The sequence below is a fragment of the Schistocerca americana genome, chromosome 2 (genome assembly GCF_021461395.2).
Source record: "Schistocerca americana isolate TAMUIC-IGC-003095 chromosome 2, iqSchAmer2.1, whole genome shotgun sequence".
In the NCBI taxonomy this organism is placed as follows: Eukaryota; Metazoa; Arthropoda; class Insecta; order Orthoptera; family Acrididae; genus Schistocerca; species Schistocerca americana.
The window spans coordinates 1,004,722,239-1,004,750,162 of NC_060120.1; the positions used below are offsets into that span (position 1 = coordinate 1,004,722,239).

A 27,924-nucleotide genomic window follows, 5' to 3' on the forward strand; every position below is an offset into this window, starting at 1 on the left:
TAAAAACCTTAATATTGATAAGATTTTTTATTGTTTAATGAAGATTGTTTATACTGTGTCGTTTCTATTTATGGGCCAGTACCTTACTACTTCCCTCATCCGCTACTCTGTACCGTATCAATGTTCTTAATACCACTCTTTTTGAATAAATAATATTTTTCCCGTCTAAATAACTCGTGACGACTAATCCCCACGACTGCGGCAGCCAACCCCAAATCAAGGCAGCTTGTCACACAAATTTACGCCGTCAGATCCTTTTGTCTGACAAGGCATACGCTTCTATAGCTTCAAAATTGTGGAAAAATATAACCGAGATACACTGATAGTAGAAAGAGAAATTGTAACCACTCCCTCCTCAAAAATTTAAAATGAGCTGTGACTACCTGCACTGGTCCCCTCTACTTTGGCCAGTATTTCATGGTCTGAAAATTTTACTTTATTCAAGGAAAATCGTCTTACAACACAAGCATTTAGCTGTCAATCATGAAAATCTTTATTGTAAGTATAGTTCCAGAAATCTGTTCATCTGTTTGATTGCGCTTGAAGTTATGATACTCTGTTCGATAGAAATGTGGAAATACAACTGTCGTCTAGCTATTCTGAATAGACATTCAGAATCTATACATAAATAACCAATACAATAACTGAAGAAAATTCACAACTCGAAAAATAGCTAGGAATACTCTAGCCATTAGACAATTATCTGCAATTACTGCACGCAATCAATACATTAACAACTCTCCAATAATTTAGCGATTCATTCTGTAATTGTGTACGGCCACAAGAAATGCCTCTAAAACTAGTACTGCCAAATCCAGGTTAACACGGTGAACCTGTGAAGATACGGAATGAGGCCAGGAATAATGAGTCATTCTATAATTGTTTCAAATTCTTGATTATTGTGTGATTGTTTTTAATTTCAGTATTCAGCTCAACTTGTATCAACACAAAAAAGTTTCTGAGTTCAATAACACAGATAATTACACTTGCAATGACATAGATTCTTCTACTAGAAAAAGGAGTAAAACAATTTCTGAATTAAAGTGGACTCCAAGGAATATATAAAAGAAAAGAAAAATACATATTTCTTCGAATGTAATTTGAATCTGATGTGTTTTCATTACTACTTAAAGAATAAGGAATTATTACACTTGTATTGGGAGGTGCCAAAAATAGCTTAGTAACGAAGCATAGCCCAATCTTCTTTCTGTCAACATATTTTTGTTTGGCATATACATTTATTAGATACAAACAAAGATCGATTATCTACGTTTACTTAATGTACGATGTTACTTATAGCTCTGCGACAGCTGAATTTACAACGATCTGTTGTGTTGAGATCATGCATAAACTAAAACATCTTTAAACAAAATATGCATATTTTACTAAATGAAATATTCAGAAGTACCAATCAATACTATGAAAATCGGTTACTCATCGTATGCAAGATTCGTGAATCGCAAGCTTTTTGTTTTCGTAGTTTATCACTCTTGAAGCTACACCAGTTAACTACTAACCTGGATTCATATGAAAACTAGAAATAAAAAAATAGACGTTTTCAGCAGTTGTACAATTATTTTTAGTGATAATTCAGGTACCACTGAAATAAAGTCATAAAAAATGAATGAGAAACTGTAATTTCGGGAAACAGCTGCATATATTCAAATATTGCCTTTAAATTCTATGAAAGCTTCTCACATAATCAATCTACGTAACAGCTTGTTCGTCCAAGAACCGCCTGAAAATTATCGGACAGTGCCTTCTCTACACTAGGTATAACTTTTGCTTTAAACGTGTCAGTTACTGAAATAACTGCTTTTGCGAATATCCAGCCATTCTTTCCGAATCCAGTCACTTGAATTTTAGGATTACTTAACTTCTTAAATCGGAGACCCGCCAATACTAGTTTGCAACGTGACCCTGTGAGGTCTGTAGTCAGTTTTACCTCGATAGCATTGTGGTCAATTCCACCAGTGACGCGTCCTTTTGGACCCACAGATTTGGCTTTATACTCGTCATAACCGAGCAGCATCTCTCTCAACTGAATCTCAGCAGTTACCGCTAGAACGCTACCACGTTTCGAAACAGAGATCCCTTGTGTGCGATGTAGAGACGACAGAGATTTGAACCAGCCTTTCTGAGCAACGAATGATCCCTTAATGGTCGAATGGCCAACCCTTTTGTGGAATTTCTCGTGGATATCGGGTATCTTTATTTGGCTGAGTTTCTTTTTCACTATCTCTGCGTTCACCGTGTTGATTATAAAATCAAATAACGCGTCGGTGGGTGAATCTCCAGGAAGACTCATCACCTGTTTGTTGTTATACTGAACAATAATGGGCCTAGACGCCTTAACACCATTGTCGCTTCTCTTCACTTTTTTACTTGTTCCAAGTTCAGCGATGTTGTCAATAAAGTTTTTCTCCTTGTGCACATCTCCTGGTTTGTTTAGACTTCCATCTAACCATGTAGCTGATGACACAACAACTGGAGGGGAGTCATGGACGTTCGTCGATGTGATATCTTTCCGGCCTCTGATGTCATATGCAGCCGTCACGGTGGAGAAACTGACGAGGGCAAGGAAGATAATGTGAAAGCTCCATGGCACGGTAGGGCATTTTGTTGACATCTGAAACAGAAAGATTCTAATCAGTTCAGGTTTTACAGTTTCAGAAATTTTCTAGTGGAATATTTCTCTTCGGCCCTTCGTCAAATGAAACCTCAAACGGCTGTCTTCCCTTTTCGGTATCAGAAACCTGACTTTGGAATGATCTGTACCACTGTATCAGAGAACTGAATCACATCGATAGGTTCAAAAGACAGATAATGACTTACCTCATAAGGCAATAATAATGTGTGCTCTTGTTTTTGAACCCTTTACCAATTTACATCTAAGTACCCTTCTTCCCCAACAAAAATTTCTCATTACTCAAGTCGCTATCTAGGGGAGTTTAAGTGAGTGACGTCCACATCGGATTCGTTGCTCTACGATCAAACGCGCGGCGCTGAGTAGCTCAGAATGCCGCAGAATGAAGCAATGTTCGTGGGTGCGCACCAGTGTTCCAGTTTGCTCGCGCGCGTCGATAATAAAACAGCTGACCTGGTGCGAGTAGTACACACGCTCTCAGCGCTCTGTACGAATATATATATATATATATATATATATATATATATATATATATATATATATATATATGTGTGTGTGTGTGTGTGTGTGTGTGTGTGTGTGTGTGTGTGTGTCTGGCACAACAATAGATATTCAAAAACGCTTTTCGACAGCGTGAACCGTGAAGGCAGCGGCTTAGGAAACCCAATACTAAGCGAAATTTTAAAACGTAAACAAATACTATTTTCAACACAAATTTGTATACTTTTAGATGGACACCCCCTATTATTTCGCATGCAATCAACAGCAGGAAAAATTCAATTAAAAGAGACGACCATTTATGTCACTATTTTGATACACGCAAACTCACTCATCAAAAGCTTCCCGTTGAGCAAGAACCATGAAACTCGGCAAGAAACAAGGTTTCACAGTACTAATAAAGTAAAAAATCAGAAAATTAATTTCTTAAATTATATCACACGCAAAAAATTTGCTTTGCCATTTGTTATAGTTCATCCGTCTATCCCGGGAGACGAGAATTTCTGCGAGTTTTGCTTGTTATCGACATTGATATTGGGAAGATAGCGGTCCCGGAAATTCCAAGATTTTCAAGAATGTTTTAAGCTTGAAGACGGATAACAAATGACAAAGCAAATTTTTTGCGTGTGGTATAATTTAAGAAATTGATTTTCTGACTTTTTTTTGCTTCATTAGTACTGTGAAACCCTTTTCTTGTCGAGTTTCATGGTTCTACGTCAACGGGAAGCTTGTGATGAGTGAGTTTGCGAGTATCAAAATAATGACATAAATGGTAGTGTCTTTTAATTGGATGACTTTGAAGCTTCAATTATTTACACAGTCACGGGACCATAGACCCTAGTATGTGACTTTCTCAACTTGATACGTCTACCCTTTCCTGAGGATAAGAGGTTTTAACAGTCGGACAGACAGACAACAGAATGATCCTATAAGGGTTCTGTTTTTACCGGCTGAGATACGGGAAGCTAAAAATAGAAGGCAAAACTGAAAAGTGCAAGTGCTGCTTTCATAGTTGTTTATCGTAAGCTGAAGGCGGAAAAACGTAGGCATATATCGTCAGTGGTTACACTAGAGGTGAGAAGTTCAAAAACATTTGAGAGAAATAAGCCTTTAAGTGATTTACGTATCGGTAGGGATCGGTACGATATCGATGATAAGATTCGCTGATGACATTATTATCCCCAGTGAAAGCGAGGAAAACTTACAGGAAGCAAAATAATACATGAAGGACAAAGCAAGGAGGACACATAAATCAAACTATCATAGGCAATGAAAGGATTCCTAGCCAGAGGAGGATTACTAGTATCAAACATTGTCCTTAATTTGAGGTAGAAATTTTCGAGGATGTACGTATGTAGGAAAATATTATATGGATGTGAATCATGGACGTAGGAAAACCAGAAAATTGGAGAATCGAAGTGTTTGTAATGTCGTGCTACAAAAGTATATTGAAAATTGATTGGATCGATAAGGTAAGCAATGAGGAGTTTCTCCGCAGAAACGGCGGGGAGAAAAACATGTAGCAAACATTGAGAAGAAGAAGGGCAGTATGATAGGACATGCATTAAGGCATCAGTGAATAATATCCACCTTACTACTGGGTAAAAACTGTAGGGTAAGATGGAATATATCCAGCAAATAATTGCGGATGCTGAGTACAAGTAAGACTCTGAGATAAAGAAGTGGCTGGTACAGGAGAGAAATTCGTAGTACGCCGCACAAACCATTCTGAAGGCCGATGAATCCACCTCCCAAAAAAAGTGACGGTAAATCTGAACATTTTATCGCAGGTCGTCAGAGGACTTGGAACACTTTGTCAGTTTGCTTGAACCAGTAATGAAGAAACAAGACGCTAATTATATGGTTCAAATGGCTCTGAGCACTATGGGTCTTAACATCTGAGGTCATCAGTCCCCTAGAACTTAGAACTACTTAAACCTAACTAACCTAGGGACATCACACACATCCATGCCCAAGGCAGGATTCGAACCTGCGATCGTAGCGGTCGAGCGGTTCCAGACCGCTAATTATAGAAAATCAGTATGATGGATAAAGAAAATTGGAGTAGCACTGTGTTTTTGTGGTTTCTTTTACAAGTTTGATCTCCCTCTACAGAGCATCCAGGCAAAGTACGTAAATGGTTCTTCCTGAAGTGTGCAGCACTCTCTTTTATGCATTGAAAACAATATAGTTACTTTCTGTGGTATCGTCCAGAAATCGTGGCGTCACACTAAAGTCGACATCGCTCATTGACACTGCAGACATTAGCGATGTCTCGCTGCGATCTGCAACGACGAATCGGAGGTGTTCCTGAAAACCACACCTCCCTTCTCGGCACTGCAGCACCCCCGTACTGAGGTCAATATAGAGCCGAGCATGGCAGAGTTCTGCCCAGTTTGTGACCTCAGATTCAGAAGTCAACAACGTCACAAAAGAACGGTGATCACTGTTTCAGATGAACATGTACTTTAGTTAAAACTGAACTTTGTACTTCAAAAGGACAGTTTGCGATTGTATGCAACAAGTGATACCTTCATAGTCAATGGCAGTTCTAAATTATCCAGGTCTCCTATCGCAAAAATGATTTTCAAGTTAAATAAACCTTTTTATTCATTCATGTCGTGAAGTGAACTAATATTTGATCTGCTGTAGTTAAACATGAACTGTCTCCCTGAGCACTCAAAAAAGGCACAGTTACGACCAGACGATTGTAGTTTCGTCTGGTCACAGTACTTTATTTCAAATTTCCTTTGTTACCAGTACTACTTAGGAGGTAACATTACTAGCACATTGCTGAAAAGAGCAGCAGTACTGATAGATTGGTGGGCCGGTGGTTCAGAACTGTATTGAACAGAATTGTACGCAGGAGTGCGATCTGCACTATGCTTTTTATTTATTTATGTGATAATCATTATATTTGGGCTCCACAATAATGGTTGTTCTATTTTCGGATAATTCCACCCGGAACTCATTTTGAGACAGAATGTAAATTAATTTTCATACCTCTGTCGGTATCCTAGCGTATTGCTCTGACTTGGTAGCGAGAGAGCCCGACCACGATTGCCCAGGTACGAACCGTTGCTATTGATGTACCGACACTGCGCAGAAATTGTTCGTTGTTGTGCAGAGTAGCGCTGTTGAACGTCCACACCGAAAGTGCCACGTTGCGCCAAACTTGTATTCGGTGTTCGGTAAGTACGCGGCTATAGGATTCGCTATGTCAGTATCTCACTACGTACTCCCATGTATACATTTGTATCTTCTATCGTCACGGTTGTTGTTATCATTGGTAATAGTGGAAGTGGATAGTACTGTTATTCGAGATGGCCTTAGGGCCATACAAATCTTTCCAATTCTATTACCAGCGCTATTATTACCACTTATGATATTACAATTTTACTAGTTGCGACGTAGTCGGAAATAGAGACACTTATTCGGGAACTAAAGGATTCGTTTTCTAATTTCACTCGACTGTCAAAACAATCTACGTGAGACTATCGATTTAGGTTAATCACGATCATCTCTAGATCTAATTAAAACAGACGAATCCTTATATTATCCCAATACGATAGGGCCAAAGCGGCAGCGTCAAAAGTTAAAAAGATACAAACATAATTAGCTTGGTATCGTTGAATAGATATAAAAATATATACAGGGTGTTTCCGTAAGAGCGAGTAAAAATTTAGCAGGACATAGAGGATGCTGCACTGAACAATTTGAGGTAGGGATCCTTCAGCTTAAGGAGATATCAGGAATAAAATCACATTATTGTCTACTTTTTTATTTATATTAGTTACAGCTAACTGCAAATGCCATCATTGACACAATGAACGTTCCATTTGTACTGTATCTTACAAAATGTGCTGAAACTGACGACCATCAACCTCAATGCAAGTATGACATCGGCGAAAAAGATTTTGACGCACCCGGACAAATATCCCTAGTCAGTTTCGAATCACATCACAGGTAGTTACAATTCTGGCAACTAATTCCATCTCTTTATCCACTGGGGTCTCACACTCAAGTGACTTTAGATATCCGCATAGGAAATAATCAAGGGGATTCAGGTCATGTGACGTCACAGGCCATGGAATAGCACCTCCCCTTCCAATCCAGCGACCAGGTGGCCAGGAAATACAGCACTGAGATGGTTTCGGACATCCACACTGAAGAGAGGCGGTGCACCGTCTTGTTGTATTCACATACTCTCACGAATAGCCAAGGGCACGTTCTCCAACAACTCAGGTGGTACTCTTTGCATGAATCTCAAGTACAGGTGGCCATTCAGAGGGCCAGGTAGAAGATATGGCCCAATGAGATTGTCGCTCACAATGCCGGCCCAGATATTCACAGCAAAACGCACTTGATGGTGCGACCCTACTACAGCGTGAGGATTTTCCTTATCCCACACACGGCCATTCCTGCTGCTCGAAATACTCATCCTTTATTGTATGATTATATGATAGCGGAACAAACACTGGTAGCAGTTCCTTCTGTAAAATATCTGGGAGTACGCGTGCGGAACGATTTGAAGTGGAATGATCATATAAAATTAATTGTTGGTAAGGCGGGTACCAGGTTGAGATTCATTGGGAGAGTGCTTAGAAAATGTAGTCCATCAACAAAGGAGGTGGCTTACAAAACACTCGTTCGACCTATACTTGAGTATTGCTCATCAGTGTGGGATCCGTACCAGATCGGTCTGACGGAGGAGATAGAGAAGATCCAAAGAAGAGCGGCGCGTTTCGTCACAGGGTTATTTGGTAACCGTGATAGCGTTACGGAGATGTTTAATAAACTCAAGTGGCAGACTCTGCAAGAGAGGCGCTCTGCATCGCGGTGTAGCTTGCTCGCCAGGTTTCGAGAGGGTGCGTTTCTGGATGAGGTATCGAATATATTGCTTCCCCCTACTTATACCTCCCGAGGAGATCACGAATGTAAAATGAGAGAGATTAGAGCGCGCACGGAGGCTTTCAGACAGTCGTTCTTCCCGCGAACCATACGCGACTGGAACAGGAAAGGGAGGTAATGACAGTGGCACGTAAAGTGCCCTCCGCCGCACACCGTTGGGTGGCTTGCGGAGTATAAATGTAGATCTAGATGTAGATGTAGATAAGTAAAGTAAGCCGAGCGGTCTAGGGCGCTGCAGTGATGGACTGTGTGGCTGGTCCCGGCTGAGGTTCGAGTCCTCCCTCGGGCATGGGCGTGAGTGTTTTTAGGATAATTTAGGTTAAGTAGTGGGTAAGCTTAGGAACTGATGACCTTAGCAGTTAAGTCCCATAAGATTTCACACACATTTGAACATTTGAAGTAAAGTAAACAAAACCTGCATCACGGCTTACTTGTAATCAAGCTCGTCCTTCTTGTTTCCTCGGAGGAAATAAAGAATGTACACGTAAATAAACAGCACAGTGTTTGTAAATTAATGCCCAAGTTAGTTGCAAATAATCTGGAAAATAGGAATGCTAGACAAAGCGGTAGACAAGTTTGCTTCCACATATCCTTAAGCTGGCTTCTCCGACCCGAGGTTCCCTGCTTCATTCTCCATGCCCTGTTACATTCCTGCACGCGCTCACGGAAACAGCCTGTGGTGCAAGCCTGGCCACGTTGTGGGAAGAACAATAACGTGAACGGAGCTGCTGCTCACAGCAAACTGTTTGCTGCAAACTGGACATTACATTCTATACAAGTCTCATATTTCTACAAGTTCTCTAATGTATGATCCTTACTTAACTCAATAATTGGTCTTGCTTGTAACTGTAACTAAATCATACCTTAGCCGGCCGGGGTGGGCGAGCGGTTCTAGGCGCTTCAGACTGGAACCGCGGGACCGCCACGGTCGCAGTTTCGAATCCTGCCTCGGGCATGGGTATGTGTGATGTCCTTAGGTTAGTTAGGTTTAAGTAGTTCTAAGTTCTAGGGGACTGATGACCTCAGATGTTAAGTCCCATAGTGCTCAGAGCCGTTTGAACCATTTGAAATCATACCTTATTTTTCAGTTTACTTTCTTTTAGTTGTCGTCGATACCAAATAATTATTGTTCGTTGATATATTTGAATTTGTTTCAAAGTTGTTAGAATTTACGGTGGCGTTACGTTTTTATACTTGACCACTGTTCAATTTTTAATTATATTCGCTGTTCTTGTTATTAGTGAGGAACATTTGCCTGTAGAGTAGACGTATAGCCGCTGGAATAATGCTGCCTGCCGGCTATTTCCTTTACTTCTTGGCGCGGGTAGCTTAGGCTGACAGTTATCACTTACGTGCGCGCAGATGGTAATTATGTGACTTAGGACTCTGTGTTGAGCGCTTTCTTCACTTTAGCGTTAGCAAGTTCAATTGTAGGTTAAAGTCAGTGGTTGTGTTTAGATTATCATTCTGTGTTTTTTGACTATAGTTATCCGACGAGGAATCTGCGCTGAAACGTTACGTAATTGGAATTAATAACGTTAAAGGAACGATCTGAACATAAATTTCAATAAAGACCGCAAAGTTATAGGGCATTCGCACGTGAAATTTACTTCCTTTATCGACGAGAGTTAAAACTGCGAGGGGCGTTCTATAGGTAGTGCACCCCTTTTCTTCTGAAAGCATATTGGTTTTATTCAGGGTTCCAATACACCACATTGTTCCCTACTCTTTTGGGCACAAACCCTATTTTCTAGTATAGTCTCCGTTCAGTGCGACAGGCTTATGACACCTTACTGGGAGGGTCTGGGAGGGTGTGCCCGCAAGGTACCCCACTACTGGTCCACGTAGGAACCAACGTCTTCGAATGACTCTGAGCACTATGGGACTTAACATCTGAAGTCATCAGTCTCCTAGAACTTAGAACTACTTATACCTAACTAACCTAAGGACATCACACACATCCATGCCCGAGGCAGGATTCGAACCTGCGACCGTAGCAGTCGCGCGGCTCCGGACTGAAACGCCTACAACCGCTCGGCCACACCGGCCGGCGCCAACGTCTTGCAGCAACAATAATTTCCCCATCATCCATGTTCTGCTTCCCTCCGAGTGCATCCTTCATTAGGCCAAACAGACCACTGTCGGAAAGTGCGAGATCCAGGCTGTAGGGTGGATGAGGATGAAGTCAAATGAAGTTTTGTGAGTTTCTGTCAGGTGTGAAGACTAGTTTGGGGCGTTATATCGTCTTGGAGAAAGAGAAGTTCTTTTGCATTTTTGTGGTGACGAACACGCTGAAGTCGTTTCTTCGGTTTCCTGAGGGTAGCACAATACACTTACGAATTGATCGTTGCACCATGATTGAGGACATGAAACAGAACAACCCCTTTCAGAATACCAGAAGACCGTTGTCATGACTTTACTGGCTGAGTGAGCGCCTTTGAACTTCTACTTGGAGAAGGAGAAGTTCTTTTGCATTTTTGTGGTGACGAACACGCTGAAGTCGTTTCTTCGGTTTCCTGAGGGTAGCACAATACACTTACGAATTAATCGTTGCACCACGATTGAGGACATGAAACAGAACAACCCCTTTCAGAATACCAGAAGACCGTCGTCATGACTTTACTGGCTGAGTGAGCGCCTTTGAACTTCTTCTTCGGAGGAAAGGTGATGGGGCGTTACCCCATGGATTGCCATTTTGTTTCCGGCTCAAAGTGATGAGTTCATGTTTCATCGCCTGAGACGATGTTCGACAAGAAAATTGTAATCAGTCTCGTAATGCGGAAGAATGGTCCTTCGTTGCTGTTTATGGTCCTCTGTCAGGTGGAGAGGAACCCTGCAGGAACACAACTTTTAGGTCCCCAACTGGTGGACGAGTAAGTCAGCCTACCATCAGAGAAGTCCACATGAGCAGCGAGGTGTTTAATTGTGATCCGTCGATCACCTCGAACTAGAGTGTCCTGTCGCTCCAATATTGCAGAAGTCACAGCTGAGTGCGGCCGGCGGGAACGGAGGAGAGCGTATAGGTTTGCGCGACCTGGCTGCGATGATGACAGACGATTCGCCCAACGTTTCACCGTGCTTTTGTTAACTGCCAGGTCTCCGTAGACATACTGCAAGCGCTTATGAATATTTGCGATGCTCTAATTTTCCTCTAAAAGAAAGTGACAGGTCTCTGCTTGGATCACACCTCCGTTAAAGATTTTATTTTGATGGCTACTTATACCGACAGCTCCTATCGCCACTTCATGAAACTATAGGGGCCGAAGAGGGACTATTCCACGATGCTTCACAATAAATTCTGCATTTTTAGAGGCGAAATTGCCAGAAAATTAACGGTACTACCTATTGAACGTCCCTCTCACAATATGTACAATAATACCTATTTCAGATACTGGGTTTGTTGGAATAGGGAACGCGCGTGAATAACGCTTGAATGTGGATTAGTCGGTAGTGGTATGGGGGAGGGATGGGGGCTAAGAGAGAGAGAGAGAAGGAGGGAGAGAAATCCCACGGATCGCTGCAGGCTAGTCTGTTCGTTGTCATGTGAGGCGGATATACTGTATATTCACTCGTGCGTGAAAGTAGAGACTGGTCTTGCAAAGGCTAATTATGCTCGTTTGCTCGCAATCGGCGACCAGATAAAGATGACAGTGCCCGCATCAGAGAAATGAGCTGAATCCAACGGCGAAGAACAAAGGCATCGATCTCTTCAACGATAAAACGGAAAACCGCCGCGTTGTAGCCACTGCAGAGGACAAGGACCGTTCGAAACGAACTTCCTGCTACACGCTCAACGTAGCTGCAGTTTAACTAATAGAAATGCCGGTACTTGAAAAGTAAGAAGGGACACTTCCATTTATAACATTCAGCTGTTCCTTAGCATTGCAGACTTTCCATTTATGTGTGGTTGACAGTTACCTGTGTGTTCTAATAGTTGACTTTTAACTTACGAGCGCCTATAGAAAACTGCACGCCTTAGAACAAAGAAGGCGTTGGCATTAATGTTCTCTTCGTTTTGTTGTGCTAGTATGGGCATCGGCAGAAATTTAACCAAGAGGAGGCAAGATTTTAAAATTGCCATTTTTGACGTAACTGACTCCGTGAGTTTAAGAACAAAATTTGACAGGGAGCACACAAAACTTATTGTATTTCAAACCAACAGGTATCCACGCAATGCTCTTAAGGTAGATTACTTTCACACCTAAATGATAAACGTATTTCATTGCTGTATGTAAAGCACACCTTTTAATTTTAATAACAGCAATGGGAATGCTCCATATTTATTCCTATATGTTTGGTTGATACGAAGAATTAAAAACTAATACTGGCAGAAAATAAGAATGAATGAGAAAATTAGACTGGATTAAAAAAAATAACTGTTCCGTTGTACAGCACAAGCTGGATGCGGGCAAAGCTTCGCGATCACGGTGTAAATGCATACAGATTGTGTAAAAGTGTGTGAAGTGATGTACCAACTGGCCATCAAAGTAGAAGCAGACGGATGGATACTGACAGAAAAAAAGCCGCCCATACTGTCGCAAACCAGCACCCAGCGTTGAGCTAGAACCTGAAAAGGTTCGCAGACTCGTTCATGGAATAATAAATAACTATTCAAAATAGTGACGGGTTGCAGTTTTATGTATTAACATTAAGTTCAAGCAATATTTTCTTTCGTATACATGAGTTATTGTTGCACTGTTTATTTTTGTTGTAATAGTTTTATTTCCGTCATTTGACTTTAGATTTGCCTTACTTTACTCAGTGTCGGTTCTTTCTTTTCTTTCTTGTAGTTTTCATTGCCTTCCAAGTCGCAAAATGCTCCTACATTCGAGCCACACTCTATTAACGGTCTCATCCGCGAACAACACATTATTATTAATCATTGTTCATATTTCCTCCCCTCTTTAAAAAGGATTTTGCCTACGGTAGCAGAAGACAGCTGTCATGTGTACTTGAGTTTTGTGTGTATGATTGTATGAATGGGTATGTGTGCTGTGCTTCCTTTCTGAAGAAGGCTTTGGCTGAAAATTTATGTGAACACTCATTTCGTCGTGCGTGCCTTGCGCTCGGCGTTTGAGTAGCAACCTATCTGTTTCACAGTACAGTTATGCCCTCAATATGTTTGTTGTAAATAATCCACTACACTTCAACAGGAACAATGATGCACACAATTACAATACCAGGAGGAGAAAAATTACATTCATTATGACACATTAAGGTTGTCTGTAGCACAAACAAGAGCTTCACAATGCTGCAACCAAAAGATTTGATCACTTACCCATAGATATAAAAGGCTTGACACGTAGCAAAGTAAAATTTGAGACTAAACTAAAACGTTTCTGTTTGATAACACCTACTACTCAGCAATAGATTATCTATTACTGTAATGTGTAAATGGTTCAAATGGCTCTGAGCACTATAGGACCCCTAGAACTTGGAACTACTTAAACCTAACTAACCTAAGGACATCACACACATCCATGCTCGAGGCAGGATTCGAGCCAGCGACGGAGCGGTCGCGCGATTCCAGACTGAAGCACCTAGAACCGCTCGGCCACACCGGCCGGCGTGTAAATGGTAATGGGTAGGAATTACTAACATATCTTTAACTAAAAAATGTAAAAACTAAAACCTTTATGATGTTTGGAGGCATATTTACAACAACAAAATGTCAATATATAATGAGTAGATCCATATCATTACGATTTATTGTGCAAATGATAAATGGAACATGAAACTAAGTAACTAACTATTGGTATACCACATAGCGTCGTATAAGCGTATACTTTGAAGGCCTTAAAATCAAAAAATTTCAAAAATAAGATCAAGCAGATGATCAACGTAGTCGTACATTCCAATTCTGCTATGTTGGTTATTTCTGAAAAACTGCCAGATTTACTGGCGAGAAATATTCAGGAAAAAAAAGCAAATAGGCTACTGTTGGAAAGGTAGGCCTACATCTTACACGAGTTAGGTTATCCGTACTAAAAAGTTACTCACATACATGTTAAAGCAAAATATCCAATCGTAAACGGTAGTCTACTATTAGTCTGGGCTACTTAAAACGGGTGCAGAACCCTGGCAGCTTTAAGATTGCCTCTACGTAGCGTCTCTACTTCAGGCATGACATCATTGCTCGAAGCCGACAAGTGGAATCGGACACTAGAATTGACCCCAAAGTCTGTTACGAGTCCCGAACTAACTGCTCATGGTAGGCCTTAAAAAAAGGAAAAATTGGGGTTGCTAATAAAGTGGGTAGTAAGACTGGGTTTAATGTCCCATCGACGTCGAGGTCTTTAGAGACGGGGCACAAACTCGGATTGAGTTGCGCAGCAGAAACGAGTTTATTACAGAAGAAGACAATTTCGCTAAAGAGATGAATGAATAGGAAAGGGAAAGACATGACTACCAAAGAGAAAGCAATCAGTGCCTGCGGTTAGAAAATGAACGGAAATTGAAATTACTGAACGTGAAGATAAACTTTAAAAAATCAGGGGTTTGTAAACGACTAATTTATTTTAAATTGTAGTATCATATTACTGGAATTGTAGTATCATATTAATGCGTTTAAGTTTTTGAATAAAATGTGTAACTACAGATACCAAACACTTTTTTGTGTTGCAGCGAGATAAAATTTCATAGTTGTGCGAAATAGTCTTCGATCAGCGCAATTCTCGTCATGTCCTCTACAATAGCTGAGACATGAACTTCCAAAGTTAGTAATGTGGTATTTGGCTCTAGAGGAGGCCCATCGTTTTGTTTCTGAGCTGTATTATGTAGTACAACAAAAGCAACAATAATAGCCATAACTGTAATTCAACTCTCAAGGCTGGCGATAAAACTGGAAATCTTCGCTTCCACACACCGAAACACCTACCTATTACTTTTCCAGCGTGAATGCGGCATTCATTATAGAGTCTCTCTGCCTTGTTACTAGGACCATCAAGTAGTGTCAAGAAATATTTTTTCCAGGGATATGCACTGTCGCCTAATATCCAAGGGCCTTTAACTCTCCTCTTTCGAGGCATACCCTTAACCTACTATTCATGAAACCGTTACTATCATGTGTTGAATCAAGCCACCAGTAATAGACTAGTGGTGGCCTCGGTGCAATTTTTATATAAAATTGATATGCAAATTAATTAAATTTATCAATTATCACCAATGCACCGACCAACCCCCGCCCCCGAGCATGTCCACTCCACCCCCGGACGACGTTATGTGTTTTTCTCAGCCTTCATGTTCATGATTCATCCAGAGAACGCCATTTCAAAAGTTAACCTCTTGCAAAATAGGAAGCCCCTACTGCCTTTTTCTTTTTTTTCAATCTCATTTTGTTCGTTTTCGTTCTTTTCATCTGCTCGGGCGGACGTCGCAAGACACCCGTTTCAGTTCGTCGCTGATCCATTAACTCAGTTTTTTTTTTTATTACAGAGGGCAGCTAACCCTCTGACCAAACACGCTGAGCTACCGTGCCGGCTACCTAAAGTGAGCGCAACCTCACACTGCAATGACCTCAGTACAAAGCGCGATGCCAGCATCAATCAGAGCCGTGGTAAAAGGCCGCGGGTTATTTGTTTAAAGGGAGAGCCGTGGTCTCTTAGGGAATTCGTCCTCAGCAGACCACTGTTCTGCACTGAGCTGTTTAACATCAACGCATTTCCTGTAATAAAGCAACTATTAAAAAATGAAAACGCAATCACGACGATAATAAATGTCCACTTTCCACAAAAATAGGCCAAGTCCATTTTCTTTTAGTTTTATGAGCAAAATCGGTATAGTTTTTAAGTTCGACTGCAGGATACAATTCGCATCTCATTTTTTGTGATGTCGAATGAAGTGCACCGCCACGGATCACAAATTATCAGCAGAGACGTGTCCACCATGTGTAAAATCAGGACAAAAAAGCTTTGACTACTTTGCTGCGAAAATAACCGATCACCGAGGATGTCCTCGTTACCTCGAAAAAGTCATTGGAGTAAAGAAAAAGCGAGAATATGATCTCCAAAGAAAAAAAAATCTATATTAAGCAATTTCTTTCAGCTTATTGAACAAATTATACGACCTGGGAGTGTGTCTCACATTCAGTGTCTGTATATAAACTGTCACGCACGGGTGTATTACAAACATTTCAAACAATCTTCCACGCCATTGGTTAATATGTCAGGAAAAAAACTACATTCATTGTACGTTCGATAACAACAAGCTATAATTCAAGAGAACGTAGCTTTTTTGTAACTGTGGCAGGTCCCCTTATACAAATGCGATGCTGTATCGCACTAGCGTTTAGGAAACAAATCGTGAGAGCCTGTCTCGTCCTGTGTAGGTGGGAGATTGAAATATCGTTAAAAGATATCGCCACAACGAAAAAAATAGAAACGCCTCACAAGAATCATTCTGTGGTGCCCTAGCCGTCTCCTCCACCTACCAGGCGGCAAGTCATTGACATCAATTTGATAGGCTAATGAATTAATTAGATCATGAGAGTCAGTTTGCATGGCGAGAAATTTTTTTTTCACTTGTCGGATTACAGTCACCAGGTAGGTCAGATGGGGATCCGTGGAGGGAAGGCGATGTTCTTTTTGAGGTACACTATTGAGATATGACATCTGAAGCTGACCGCAGAGGGATTCTACAGCCGACGACATACATTTTGCGTAAGAATATTGTACCATCAGGAATCGATGTTTTAAGGAAGTAGTTTTTCATTTTACAGTTTATCACCGTAGTTTCTCGTAGGGAAACCTGCAAGGAGAATGTATGTCGCGCGCTGGAAATATATTTTTACATTGGGATAGTAACAGCGTTGCATTCCATACGACTAATAGGTCGGAAACCGCAACGATCCAATATTTAGCGTGTTTTCGATGGTTCAATTGGCTCTGAGCACTATAGGACTAAACATCTGAGGTCATCAGTCCCCTAGAACTTAAAATTACTTAAACCTAACTAACCTAAGGACAACACACACATCTATGCCCGAGGCAGGATTCGAATCTGCGACCGTAGCGGTCGCGCGGTTCCAGACTGATGCGCCTATAACCGCTCGGCCACATCGGCCGGCAGCGTGTTTTAAGTGGAGAACTTTGTAGCCTTAGGAGTGCATGTGTTTTATGTTCTCTCGTGCCAATACCTACTTGGTAAAGATCGGAGACACTAGAACAATACTTTAGAATTGATAGCACAGTTGATTGACATAAAATGCAGTAAACTCCGTCCGTCTGGAGCTCCATCATGCATAAAAACCACCCGTTTCTTGTTCTTAACCGGCTGTTATACCATCACAACGTATTCATATCTGCTATACATTGATAAGGGGTGCTAACCTCCTCGACATTCGCACATCTGGAGAAATCTTGTGCTCTTGGATGGGTGCGGGACAGCAGTTACAGCCTCGGTTTGCACTGTTCCTGCACGAAACGTGGAATGTAGCTGTCTACCTCTGGCCAGCTGCAGATTAAATCAGTGCCATTGCTGCAGTTAGCGTAGGTCTCTAACTTTATACTATGAATACGAGAATGAACTGTGACTCCCATCCATAAAGGGAAAGATCGTTAATTATGCACTACGATCGAAGAACTAGAGATATGTAGGTCGCTGTCTGGTATACTTTGGCGTGTATGTCCGAGAATTAACAATAAATGAACTTACCGCACAGTCATCTATTTACATTCGCGATGGTACTCGCAAAGTAGTGGAGGGGCTGTTTAGTGATGATACAGAAATTGGTAAGCATGCTGCCGTGTCAATGGTCGACGTTGAAATTACGATAAAACTGCTAAAATTTATCGCAGTATCAACTGTGATGTCTTTTCCGTTCCAACAGTCCACTGGTATGCTGTTGATTACCACATAATGATTGACAGACATCGCTTATTTGCGACGGAGAAAGAGTCTTGGTGGAGCAGGCGACACCTTCCAGGAATGGCTAACACCGAAACAGTGATCACATGCACGGCAGCATTATGAGGAATCAAATAAACGGAACACAGCACCATCAGCTACCCCGTCACTGTGAATGATGATTTTAAATGTAAAGGTCCTCAGTCGCCTCCAGACAGCAGTTTGGAAACGCTCCACAATGCCTCAAAACTCTTATGGTTTCCTTGACTGTCTTTTATTTCAATCACCCAGTGTGTGGGTGTGTTGTGGGATGAACAGCACCAACGTGATTTGCACCATGCGATGTCTAGTTATCTGGGGGAGCCAATGGACCAAAGCGTGTTAATGTCAGTTTAGAACCTAACACTGACGTCGAAGTCGTGGTGGGAAAAAAATGTATGGCAGTGGACAAAGCATGTTACAGCAGAGAAAGCGGTGTATTAAAGAACGAAACAGGGTCCCTCTCCTGCGGCTGATAACCTGTGGGAGGTAGTCCTCATACAGTATAGGTAATGAAACTTTACACCGGTCTGTGCAAGCGACGTCGATCACTAGCCGCCGGCCCCTATGGATCAGTACCTGTATATTTAATAGGATAGCTGCATATGCTCGATGCCGCCACGTAGGCGGTATTCGTCTTCAATATATCAGAAGAGAGAGATGCAGAAAAAAATCTATCGGATGAAGTTAGCGGAGCTTTTAAAGTTCTTAATTTTTCTCTCTTGGATGGTACATAATAACGATGATAGAATGTTTGGATGATAGACGTGAATGGACCCTGACGGACGCGGATCTACTTCGGACTGCAGTAACAGTATGTAGTTTGGAGATGCATCGAAATGCAGTAGAAAAATCCTCGTCCTTCTTCCATACCCTGTATGATGTGGAGTCTTCCTATTTTTTCCAACAAGAAACACCACCGTAACTGTTTGCAGTGTCTTTTATACTACGTCGTGTTGCAGGAGCAGGCTTCGTTTGGTGCTGACCGTACACATCGTACAGGGGTGGTGGAGCTATGACAACATGTTCCCATTTCCACCGAGTGGTCAAAACTCGGTCGTATAGCATTAACTCTATTTCTACACGGGTTGCAGAATGTGGTAGATATAGCTCTCTCCGACTTCTGGGTAAAATTGATCTCGCTATCAACTGCTATCAAGGGTGTCTTTCCCGTCCCGACCATCTACTGATGATTACTGCAAAATGATTGACTGACAGCACTCGGTTGAGTCTGAGAAAGCCTTGGCGGAACACCGGGTATCTGCTACTTGTTGTTGTGGAGCATGGGATTAAGTGTAGAAGTCATCACCTCCATTCAGTTCTTTGGCAGCGTTCCTCATTGCTACAGACTGGTCCTATTTCCATGTGCTGTGATGCCCTCAACATGTTTTTATTTTATTTTTTTCATCAGTAAGGTGACAGTACCTCTTTTTATTTGTATTACCCCTCGCGTGTTGTGAACAGCACCTTCCGGCGATGGTCAACACTGGAACAGTAATCATATACATGACTGCAAAATGAAGGAACAATGCTTTTCAAAATGGAACACTGAGACATTCGCTACCCTGTCGATGGGGAAGGTGAGATTAACTGTACAGGTCATAACCTTCGAATAGCTGTCGGAAGCACTCTACAATACCACAAACTCTTCCAGTTTTCATATGTTGCGATGTCTTCCACATTTTTGTCAATGAGAAACATCGCTTATGTGTTTTATTTCTGCCAGCCTGGGTTGTGGTAGATGTACAGTGTATGCCATGCGATGTTCAGTTTTTTGTGAGAGCCAGAGGATCGAAACGTATTAATGTTGGTTAAGCAGCAGCTGATACGGATCTCTAAGTTATGGTAGAAAAAACAAAGTGTATGGCGGTGTACACTGTTTGGATATGTTACAACCGAAAAAACAATGTATTAAACTGCTTATGAGGGAACGATACAGGAACCCTCTCGTGTGATTGATAGTCTGTTGCATATAGTCATCCTACAGTACAGGTGATGAAACTTTACACCGGCCTGTGGAAGCGACTTCGATCACGACCATGATGCAGAGGGAATGTCTAAAAAATAGCGCTGGGGTTTTTGCTGTATGGGATCCTTAGCAGATAGGTTCGAAAAGGGCGACTCGTTTCGAGATATGAGAGAGATACAAATGTGATTCATCAGTGGCTGTAATCATTAAAAGACGTCTCTACAGGATCCAACCCAAGTACGTGGTCGAATGGGTAGACTTGATTCCAAATCGCAGCAACGCTTCTACCCGGAAGCATAACACTATCAGCTACTAGTGTGTGTGCCTGTAGACCGAAAACGGCTTTTTATGCAGGGATACGTTACGACAGTCGCTTCAATCGTGTTTTGAATAGCACAGATCTTATGCTTAATGTATGGTCTGGGCTGTAGAATAACTCTGTGGTCAGATTCAGATGTCGGTTCTCAATAATGTTCCTCGAAAAAAAAACAACATCGTCTTCCGTCCACTGATTTCCATCTGACCCACCTGATGAGTGTAATCGGACTACTGAAAAAAAAATTTCTCGGCATGCCAACTGACTCTCATGATCGATTTAATAAATGAGCCTATCAAATTGTTATCAATGACGTGCCGCCTGGTAGATGGAGAAGACAGCTATGGCACCACAAAACGATTCTTGTCAGGCGTTTCTATTTTATTCGTTGCAGCTATATCTTTTAACGAAATTTCAATTTCAAGCTCCCACCTACATAGGACGAGACAGGTTCTCACGATTTGTTTCCTAAACGCTATGATATAGCATTGTACTGGTACAGGGGACCTGCCACAGTTACAAAACAGCTACGTTCTCTTGAATTATAGCTTCTTGTTGTCGAACGTACAATGAATGTGTCTTTTTCCTGACATATTAGCCAATGGCGTCGAGGATTGTCTGAAATGTTTGTAATTCACACGTGCGTGACAGATGTTTGACAGACACTGAATGTGAGAGACGCTCTAAGGTCGTGTAATTTGTTCAATAAGCTGAAAGAAATTGCTTAATATAGATTTTTTTCTTTGGAGTTTATATTCTCGCTTTTTCTTTACTCCAATGACTTTTTCGAGGTAACGAGGACATTCTGTGGTGATCGGTAATTATCGCCGCCTCCGCTAATCATTTGTGATCGGTGGCGGTGCAATTCATTGGACATCACAAAAAATGAGATGCGAATTGTATCCTGCTGTCGAACGTAAGAACTATACCGATTTTGCTCGTAAAACTAAAAGAAAATGGACTTTGCCTATTTTTGTGGAAAGTGGACATTTATTATCATCGTGATTGCGTATTCATTTTCTAATAGATGCTTTGTTATAGGAGTCGTGTTGACGTTATACAGCCCAGCGCAGAACAGTGGTCTGCTGCGGGCGAGTTCCCGAACAGACCACGGCTCTCCTTTTAGATAAACAACCCGCTGTCCTTTATCACGGTTCTGAGAGATGCCGGCGTTGCGCTTTGTTCTGAAGGCACTCCGGTGTGAGGCTGCGTTCGCTTTGGGCGGGAGGGGCTTCCTGTTTCGCAAGTAGCCGACTTTAGAAATGGCTATCTGGAGCCTTCTCTGGATGGACGGAGTTGTGCTACCAAATTTCCCTTTTGTGTTTACTAGGGCCGTATCACGAGTAACTGCGGAGGTTCAAATGGCTCTGAGTACTATGGAACTTAACATATGAGGTCATCAGTTCCCTAGACTTAGAACTAATGAAACCAAACTAACCCAAGGACATCACACACATTCATGCCCGAGGCAGAATTCGAACCTGCGACCGTAGCGGCAGTGCGGTTCCGGGCTAAAGCGCCTAGAACCGATCGGTCACAGAGGCCGGCTGACTGCGGAGGGCCTGGTGAGGCCTGCGGCCGTAGAGGGGTCGGCTGTTGAGTTGCAGAAAAACAGCAAAGGGCGGACGGTGGCTTGCACGTGCTGTGAGGTGGTTGGTGGAGCAGCTGGCCGTTTGGAGAAGCATGTGCCCTGCCCATAGATGGATAGATGGAGGGAGGCAGGGGGGGGGAGGGGGAGGTGTGAGGGGAACTGAGAGGGCCTAGGTGTTCGGCAGTTTGTAATTGTACATTTAGGAGAACGCACGTTCAACTCATCCCCTTTGCAGTCTTTTGGGACAACGATTTTCCCCAGTACATGTGCTGCATTATAACCCATTCATTATGAGTGCTGGTTTTTTTCATGACAATTTCGAAGTGTAATTTGAAATGTGACATTTTTTTTTTCAATCAGTTGTGGTAGCATGTATTGGCTTCGATTACATGGGCTGCGGAATGATTTTTGAGTAGGCGTCTGCAGCAAACTCTGACGTCAAACAGCAATTGATACTGTATGCTTACAGGTAATATACTTTTTAAACTCCTCTCTGTCCAACACCAGCATCTCGTCAGTTGAACGTGTTTACCACCAAAAAGCCGGCCGAAGTGGCCGTGCGGTTAAAGGCGCTGCAGTCTGGAACCGCAAGACCGCTACGGTCGCAGGTTCGAATCCTGCCTCGGGCATGGATGTTTGTGATGTCCTTAGGTTAGTTAGGTTTAACTAGTTCTAGGTTCTAGGGGACTAATGACCTCAGCAGTTGAGTTCAAATGGTTCAAATGGCTCTGAGCACTATGGGACTTAACATCTATGGTCATCAGTCCCCTAGAACTTAGAACTACTTAAACCGAACTAACCTAAGGACAGCACACACATCCATGCCCGAGGCAGGATTCGAACCTGCGGCCGTAGCAGTCGCGCGGTTCCGGACTGCGCGCCTAGAACCGCTAGACCACCGCGGCCGGCAGCAGTTGAGTCCCATAGTGCTCAGAGCCATTTGAACCAGCCTCCAAAAAGAATAAGGATAGTACCTTACACCCCAGCCTTTTTCCTGCCAGCTTGTAGGAGAAGGGTAGAGTTTGAGTGTGTCTGTCACTAGTTTCGAGTGACTTTTTTCCCCCCCGGATAACAACATTTGTATGGTATCGCCAATTTTCCAGTTGTATTGCGCTTTTGTGCGGTCCTTGTATAGCACTATGCATACAGTCGTGTAATTAGGCCCGATCTTTTGATTAATTACATAATTAGGATCGATTTTTGCGTCAATTTGCCGACCAAAACAAATAAAGTACATGTGTTGCGGGGGGGGGGGGGGGGGGGTGCTCTTGGGCTTTCCATCCAATAGAATCAGGGTTTGAGTCCTGGAAAGGACACAGCCATTTTTAATTTCCCACCAATTCCAAGTACCTCTGGTGGTATAATTGTGTTAGGGGGTTGCAATTGGGCTTTCTGTCCAGGAGGACCGGGTCCTAGTCCCAGAAAGGGTACTGCCAATTTTAATTTACCACTAATTCCTGTGTGTGCGGGGTGGTGGGGGCGGGGGGGGGGGGGGTGAGGTGGGACGTCAGCACAGCCCTGAGCCAAAGTAATTCTCGCCAAAATTCGAAATTCCGGCCAAAATTTGAAATTCTCGTCAACAGGGTAGGTTGGGGAAGGGGAGGGTGGAGAAGAGGAGGAGGGGGGCTGGGGCCCATGGGCAGGCTGAGAAAAACACGTGACGTCGTCTGGGGCTGGGGCTTGGTGTGGTTGTGGGTGGGGGTGGGCATGATTAGGGGTGGGGGTGGGCGTGGTTGGGGCTGGGGTGGTAGGAGACAGAGGGTGATTATTTGATCAATTTAATTAACTAGCATATCAATTTGACATTAAAATTACACCAAGGGCGCCACTAGACTTCTACTGCCACCTTGCGAAGTGTGAACGATCTCTGCACTGATCAGCAGCTGTACATTTATGGAAAAATAACCTTTTCTGTTCTAAACATTTCAGCATGGTCGATTTCAGGTGACTGCAACGTTATGCACCCAAAGCTTCACGAAATTTTGCACAACGAAAATAGTTTAACTTTGCATTTTCAATTTCGTCTTTTGCTTCAAGTTTTATGTACTCTTTTGCCAATATTGCAATAGCACTGCTTACTGTTTTTACTATTTGAGAAGTAGCTGCTGTGCTAACCACTACGAAATCACAAAGTCCAGTTAGCATTCTTCCTAGACCGTAAAATCGCAAGATTAGTAGTGGTTGGTTCATCGGCATTAGAATATTATTCCTGAAGTGAGTGTGTAATACACAGTTCTCGGTTTATCAAGTATTCATTAGCATGTTAAAGAAACGCTATAGAAGTGCCAAAAGGACACTTAACATCATAATAATACAGAACAAGAATTTATCTTTGTGTTTTATGCTGAATTAGGAAGGAGTAAGTAAACAGTTAGTATTGTTAAGGGGAATCGCTTAGAGAATTCTTGATTTTCTGATGTTTGGTATTAGTCTGTACTGGTTTTCACTACTACAGGTTTCCTAGCATGTATTATAATTTGACCGTCATCCTTATCTTCAGAGTAACTTTAAAAGAGTTAAATATAATTCTTTTTTCCCATTTGGCATGTAACCTTAAAATATGGCTACGCTAAGAGTATACTGGAAGACAATGCTAGGTGAAGATAATTGCCGGTTATGGAATTGTTTACGCACAGATGCCTCTTACCTGGACATTGTAAAATCAAACTGTCAGCGAAGTTGCCTTAAACGGTTTACTGGACATTGTAAGAACTGGCCTTAATCCCGTACCGTCGTCTTCAGCGGATATTTGACTGAAGACAAAATTCTAGAGTTATTCAGGTATTAGAAACACCCAACTGCGTTCCGTAATGCACAATATCCTATTAGCCGCAGTAAGAAGGAAACCCTTTGACTTATGAAAGTGGACACGCGAAAGCATGTTGTCCTTGGCTAATTGAAATTGTTTGTGGGCACGCCATTGACCCGGTGAGCGATAAACTTGTCACGAATGTGACAGCTACGCGCAGAATCAAGCGTTGCGTCTAGCGTCCACGTGACGTATCTTCATCTTAGTTGAGGACAGTAAACTCTTTCAAGTTTGTAACACGTAAGAACACGCCATATTTACAGGGTGACAATTTTTGAACTATTTGAAATAAAAGCGTCATAACTTCTGAACGGTTTGGTTTAGGACGTTCAAAACTGCACGGTTGGCCGCGGGGCAAGATGGAAATCGTATGGTTTGGTTTAGCAACGAAGCCAACTATCATGGGCTCATCAATAAGCAAAATTGGCACATTTTGGGGGACTGAGAATCCGCATATCGCGATCGAGAAGTCTCGTCACTCTCAACTGGTGACTGTGTGGTGTGGAATGTACAGTCACGGAATAATTGTTGCTATATTCTTTGATGGCACGGTGACTACCGAACGGTACGTGAAGGCTTTAGAAGAAGATTTCATCCCCATTATTCAGGGTGTCCCTGGTTTCTACAAGATGTGGTTCATGCAAGACGAAGCTCGACCCCATCGAAGCAGGAGAGCGTGTGATGGCTTGGAGGTGCACTTTGGGGACCGCATTCTAGCTCTGGGGTACCCAGAGGCCACTAGCATGGGCCTCAAAAAGTGGTTCAAATGGCTCTGAGCACTATGGGACTTAACATCTGAGGTCATCAGTCCCCTACAACTTAGAACTACTTAAACCTAACTAACCTAAGGACATCACACACATCCATACCCCAGGCAGGATTCGAACCTGCGACCGTAGCGGTCACGTGGTTCGAGACTGAAGCGCCTAGAACCGCACGGCCACACCGGCCGGCATGGGCCCCAATTGGCCGTCATATTCTTTGGATCTGAAAACATGCGACTCCTTTTTGTGGGGCTATATTAAAGACAAAGTGTACAGCAATAACCTCAAAACCACTGATCAGCTGTAAACAGACATTCAGGAGGTCACAGACAGCATCGATGTTCCAACGCTTGAGCGAGTCATGCAGAATTTCGTTGTTCGTCTGCGCCTCATCACCGCTAATTATGGTTGGCATACCGAACATGTCATAACCTAAATCTGAACATCTGTAGTGATGTTTACATGTTGAATAAAGTGTGTGCACCCTGTTGTTTGTAACTTTACGCTTTTTTTATATAGTTCAGTAATTGACATCCTGTATGAAGGCAATATGTTGAGAAAACCTTTTGACGCATTTAAACTACCCTTCAAATCTCGTTCGATATACGATTGCTTGACCAGTCGCATGTACATTTGCTCAGGAATGCACAGGATGTAATTTATCTTTGCCACTAATAGTGAGGGTAGATGTTTCTAATCACAACTGTGCCATATGATTACGTTAGGATGTGTCTCTTGTACCTGCTCTGCGAGTGTAGCATGGGTCACTAAAAGCGTGTTTACAGGCGAATCACATTTTGTTAATGAGGCCAGGGGCTCTGAGGTATTCTACACCTTTATAGTGCCTGCTTATGTTTTCCAGTATACCAACATTGGACGTTCTACTGATTGTTGTTCTTAGAAAGGCTGAAGCTGACGTTGTCCGTTTCATTATCTGACTTTACAGAGTACCTGTTTGGCAGAGGAATGGTTAACCCTGGAACCCTAGGGGGGGGGGGGGGGGGGGGGGAGGGTAGTGTTACACTGTTACTAATCCATCGAAAAGTTTCCAGTTCGTGGTTTGTTCAAAGGAAGTCATAATTCATAGTTTATCCACTAGTTAATAAAAATACAAAATAAGAACAAAATGCCCTGTTTTACACCCAACGCTGACAATACCACATTGGCGGGAAATGCGAATTGGCACCAACTGCAATAGTAAATTTTACGAGGGTTTAGTGATTTAGGGTTAACTGATTTTTTTACAATAAATTATTGTTCCCAATAAAGACCAATGTATGTTAATACCTGAATGAAGCTTAACGTAACATATAAAATTGTGGTTCTACTGTGATGAACGAAATACTCGCATGTTGCCTTATCTGACTTCTCTTGGGAAAGGCGTCGTCTGCGCAAAAACAGAAAATCTTTACAGTTGTATCGATGAAACTACTCTTTGCGATCTCTCGCTAATAGTTCGATATGATGTTACTGCTATTGCTAATAATGTTTTTGTTATATCTCCCAAGAGCATTTTCTTTATTTACGGTCAAAAAAATTATTATAACTATTTCTTTTTCAGCTAATCAGTTGAATAAAGTGCTCGGTAAGTATGAAACTTTAGTGTACTGTGAATGTTGTTATCCGCTAAACTGATTTACTTACGAAAATATGCTTTACGGTTGCATTTCAATTTCAGGCGATTGACAGTGTTCTGTCATTTCTTTGAAAATCTCATGAACCACAGTAGCACCGAATCCGGAACTATGTTGACGTTTGTCAAGGACTGGGAAGTTCGTTGATAAGAGTATCATGATGTACAGCAAAATCTGTACTTGGAAGCAGTTTGTGGTGTTCAAATGGTTCAAATGGCTCTGAGCACTATGGGACTTAACTTCTGAGGTGATCAGTCCCCTAGAACTTAGAACTAATTAAACCTAACTAACCTAAGGACATCACACACATCCATGCCCGAGGCAGGATTCGAACCTGCGACCGTAGCAGTCGCGCGGCTCCGGACAGCATCGCCTAGAACCGCGTGGCCACCACGGTCGGCGTTTGTGGTGTGCAAGACCATATATGTAGACTTTAGATGTGCGTGTATGTGTGTGAGAAAGCAAATGTCTATTCCCAGTAAAACGAAACAGGTTTCTAATGTGACACACACACGCACCATCGACGCAGTACATTTGAAAAATCTAAACTGGCCACTAATGTCATCTGTACTGTATACAGCGAACAATAACGGCATTTTGCATTACACATTCCTTCACTTCCCTGCCGAAAGAAATGTACTGTAAAACCTGACAGTGAGTGCGGATTATGAAGCGATATTAAGTCAGAGATCAAGTCATAAAGCATGGTGTGTTAACTAGGAGAACTCGCAAAAATCCATATAAGAGCTGCTGTCTTACCTCTGCAACCGTCGATAGAGCGTGGATCAGTGACGCCGCGTGGAGTAGGGCGAAAAACCGCGCGCTTATCGTCCTTCCTCGGCCCGTCCAGCGTTATCTCTCGTGCGGTCCAGTGATGCGAACCAAGTCATCCTGACCTTCTAT

The 27,924-nt window shown here is 42.4% G+C and overlaps 1 protein-coding gene across 1 annotated transcript; it reads right to left on the reverse strand.

Annotated features, from left to right (window-relative positions):
• Positions 1–876: 876 nt before the first annotated feature.
• LOC124594817 lies at positions 877–27,924 on the reverse strand. Its single transcript, XM_047133261.1, has 2 exons — positions 27,781–27,924; positions 877–2,629 (listed from the first exon to the last, which is right to left on the reverse strand). Exon 2 carries the CDS (start codon positions 2,627–2,629, stop codon positions 1,703–1,705), a length of 927 nt encoding a protein of 308 aa, XP_046989217.1. The 5' UTR covers positions 27,781–27,924; the 3' UTR covers positions 877–1,702.

Coding starts and splice junctions, on each gene's coding strand:
- LOC124594817 (XM_047133261.1), bottom strand. CDS start 2,629: ATGTCAACAAAATGCCCTACCGTGCCATGGAGCTTTCACATTATCTTC.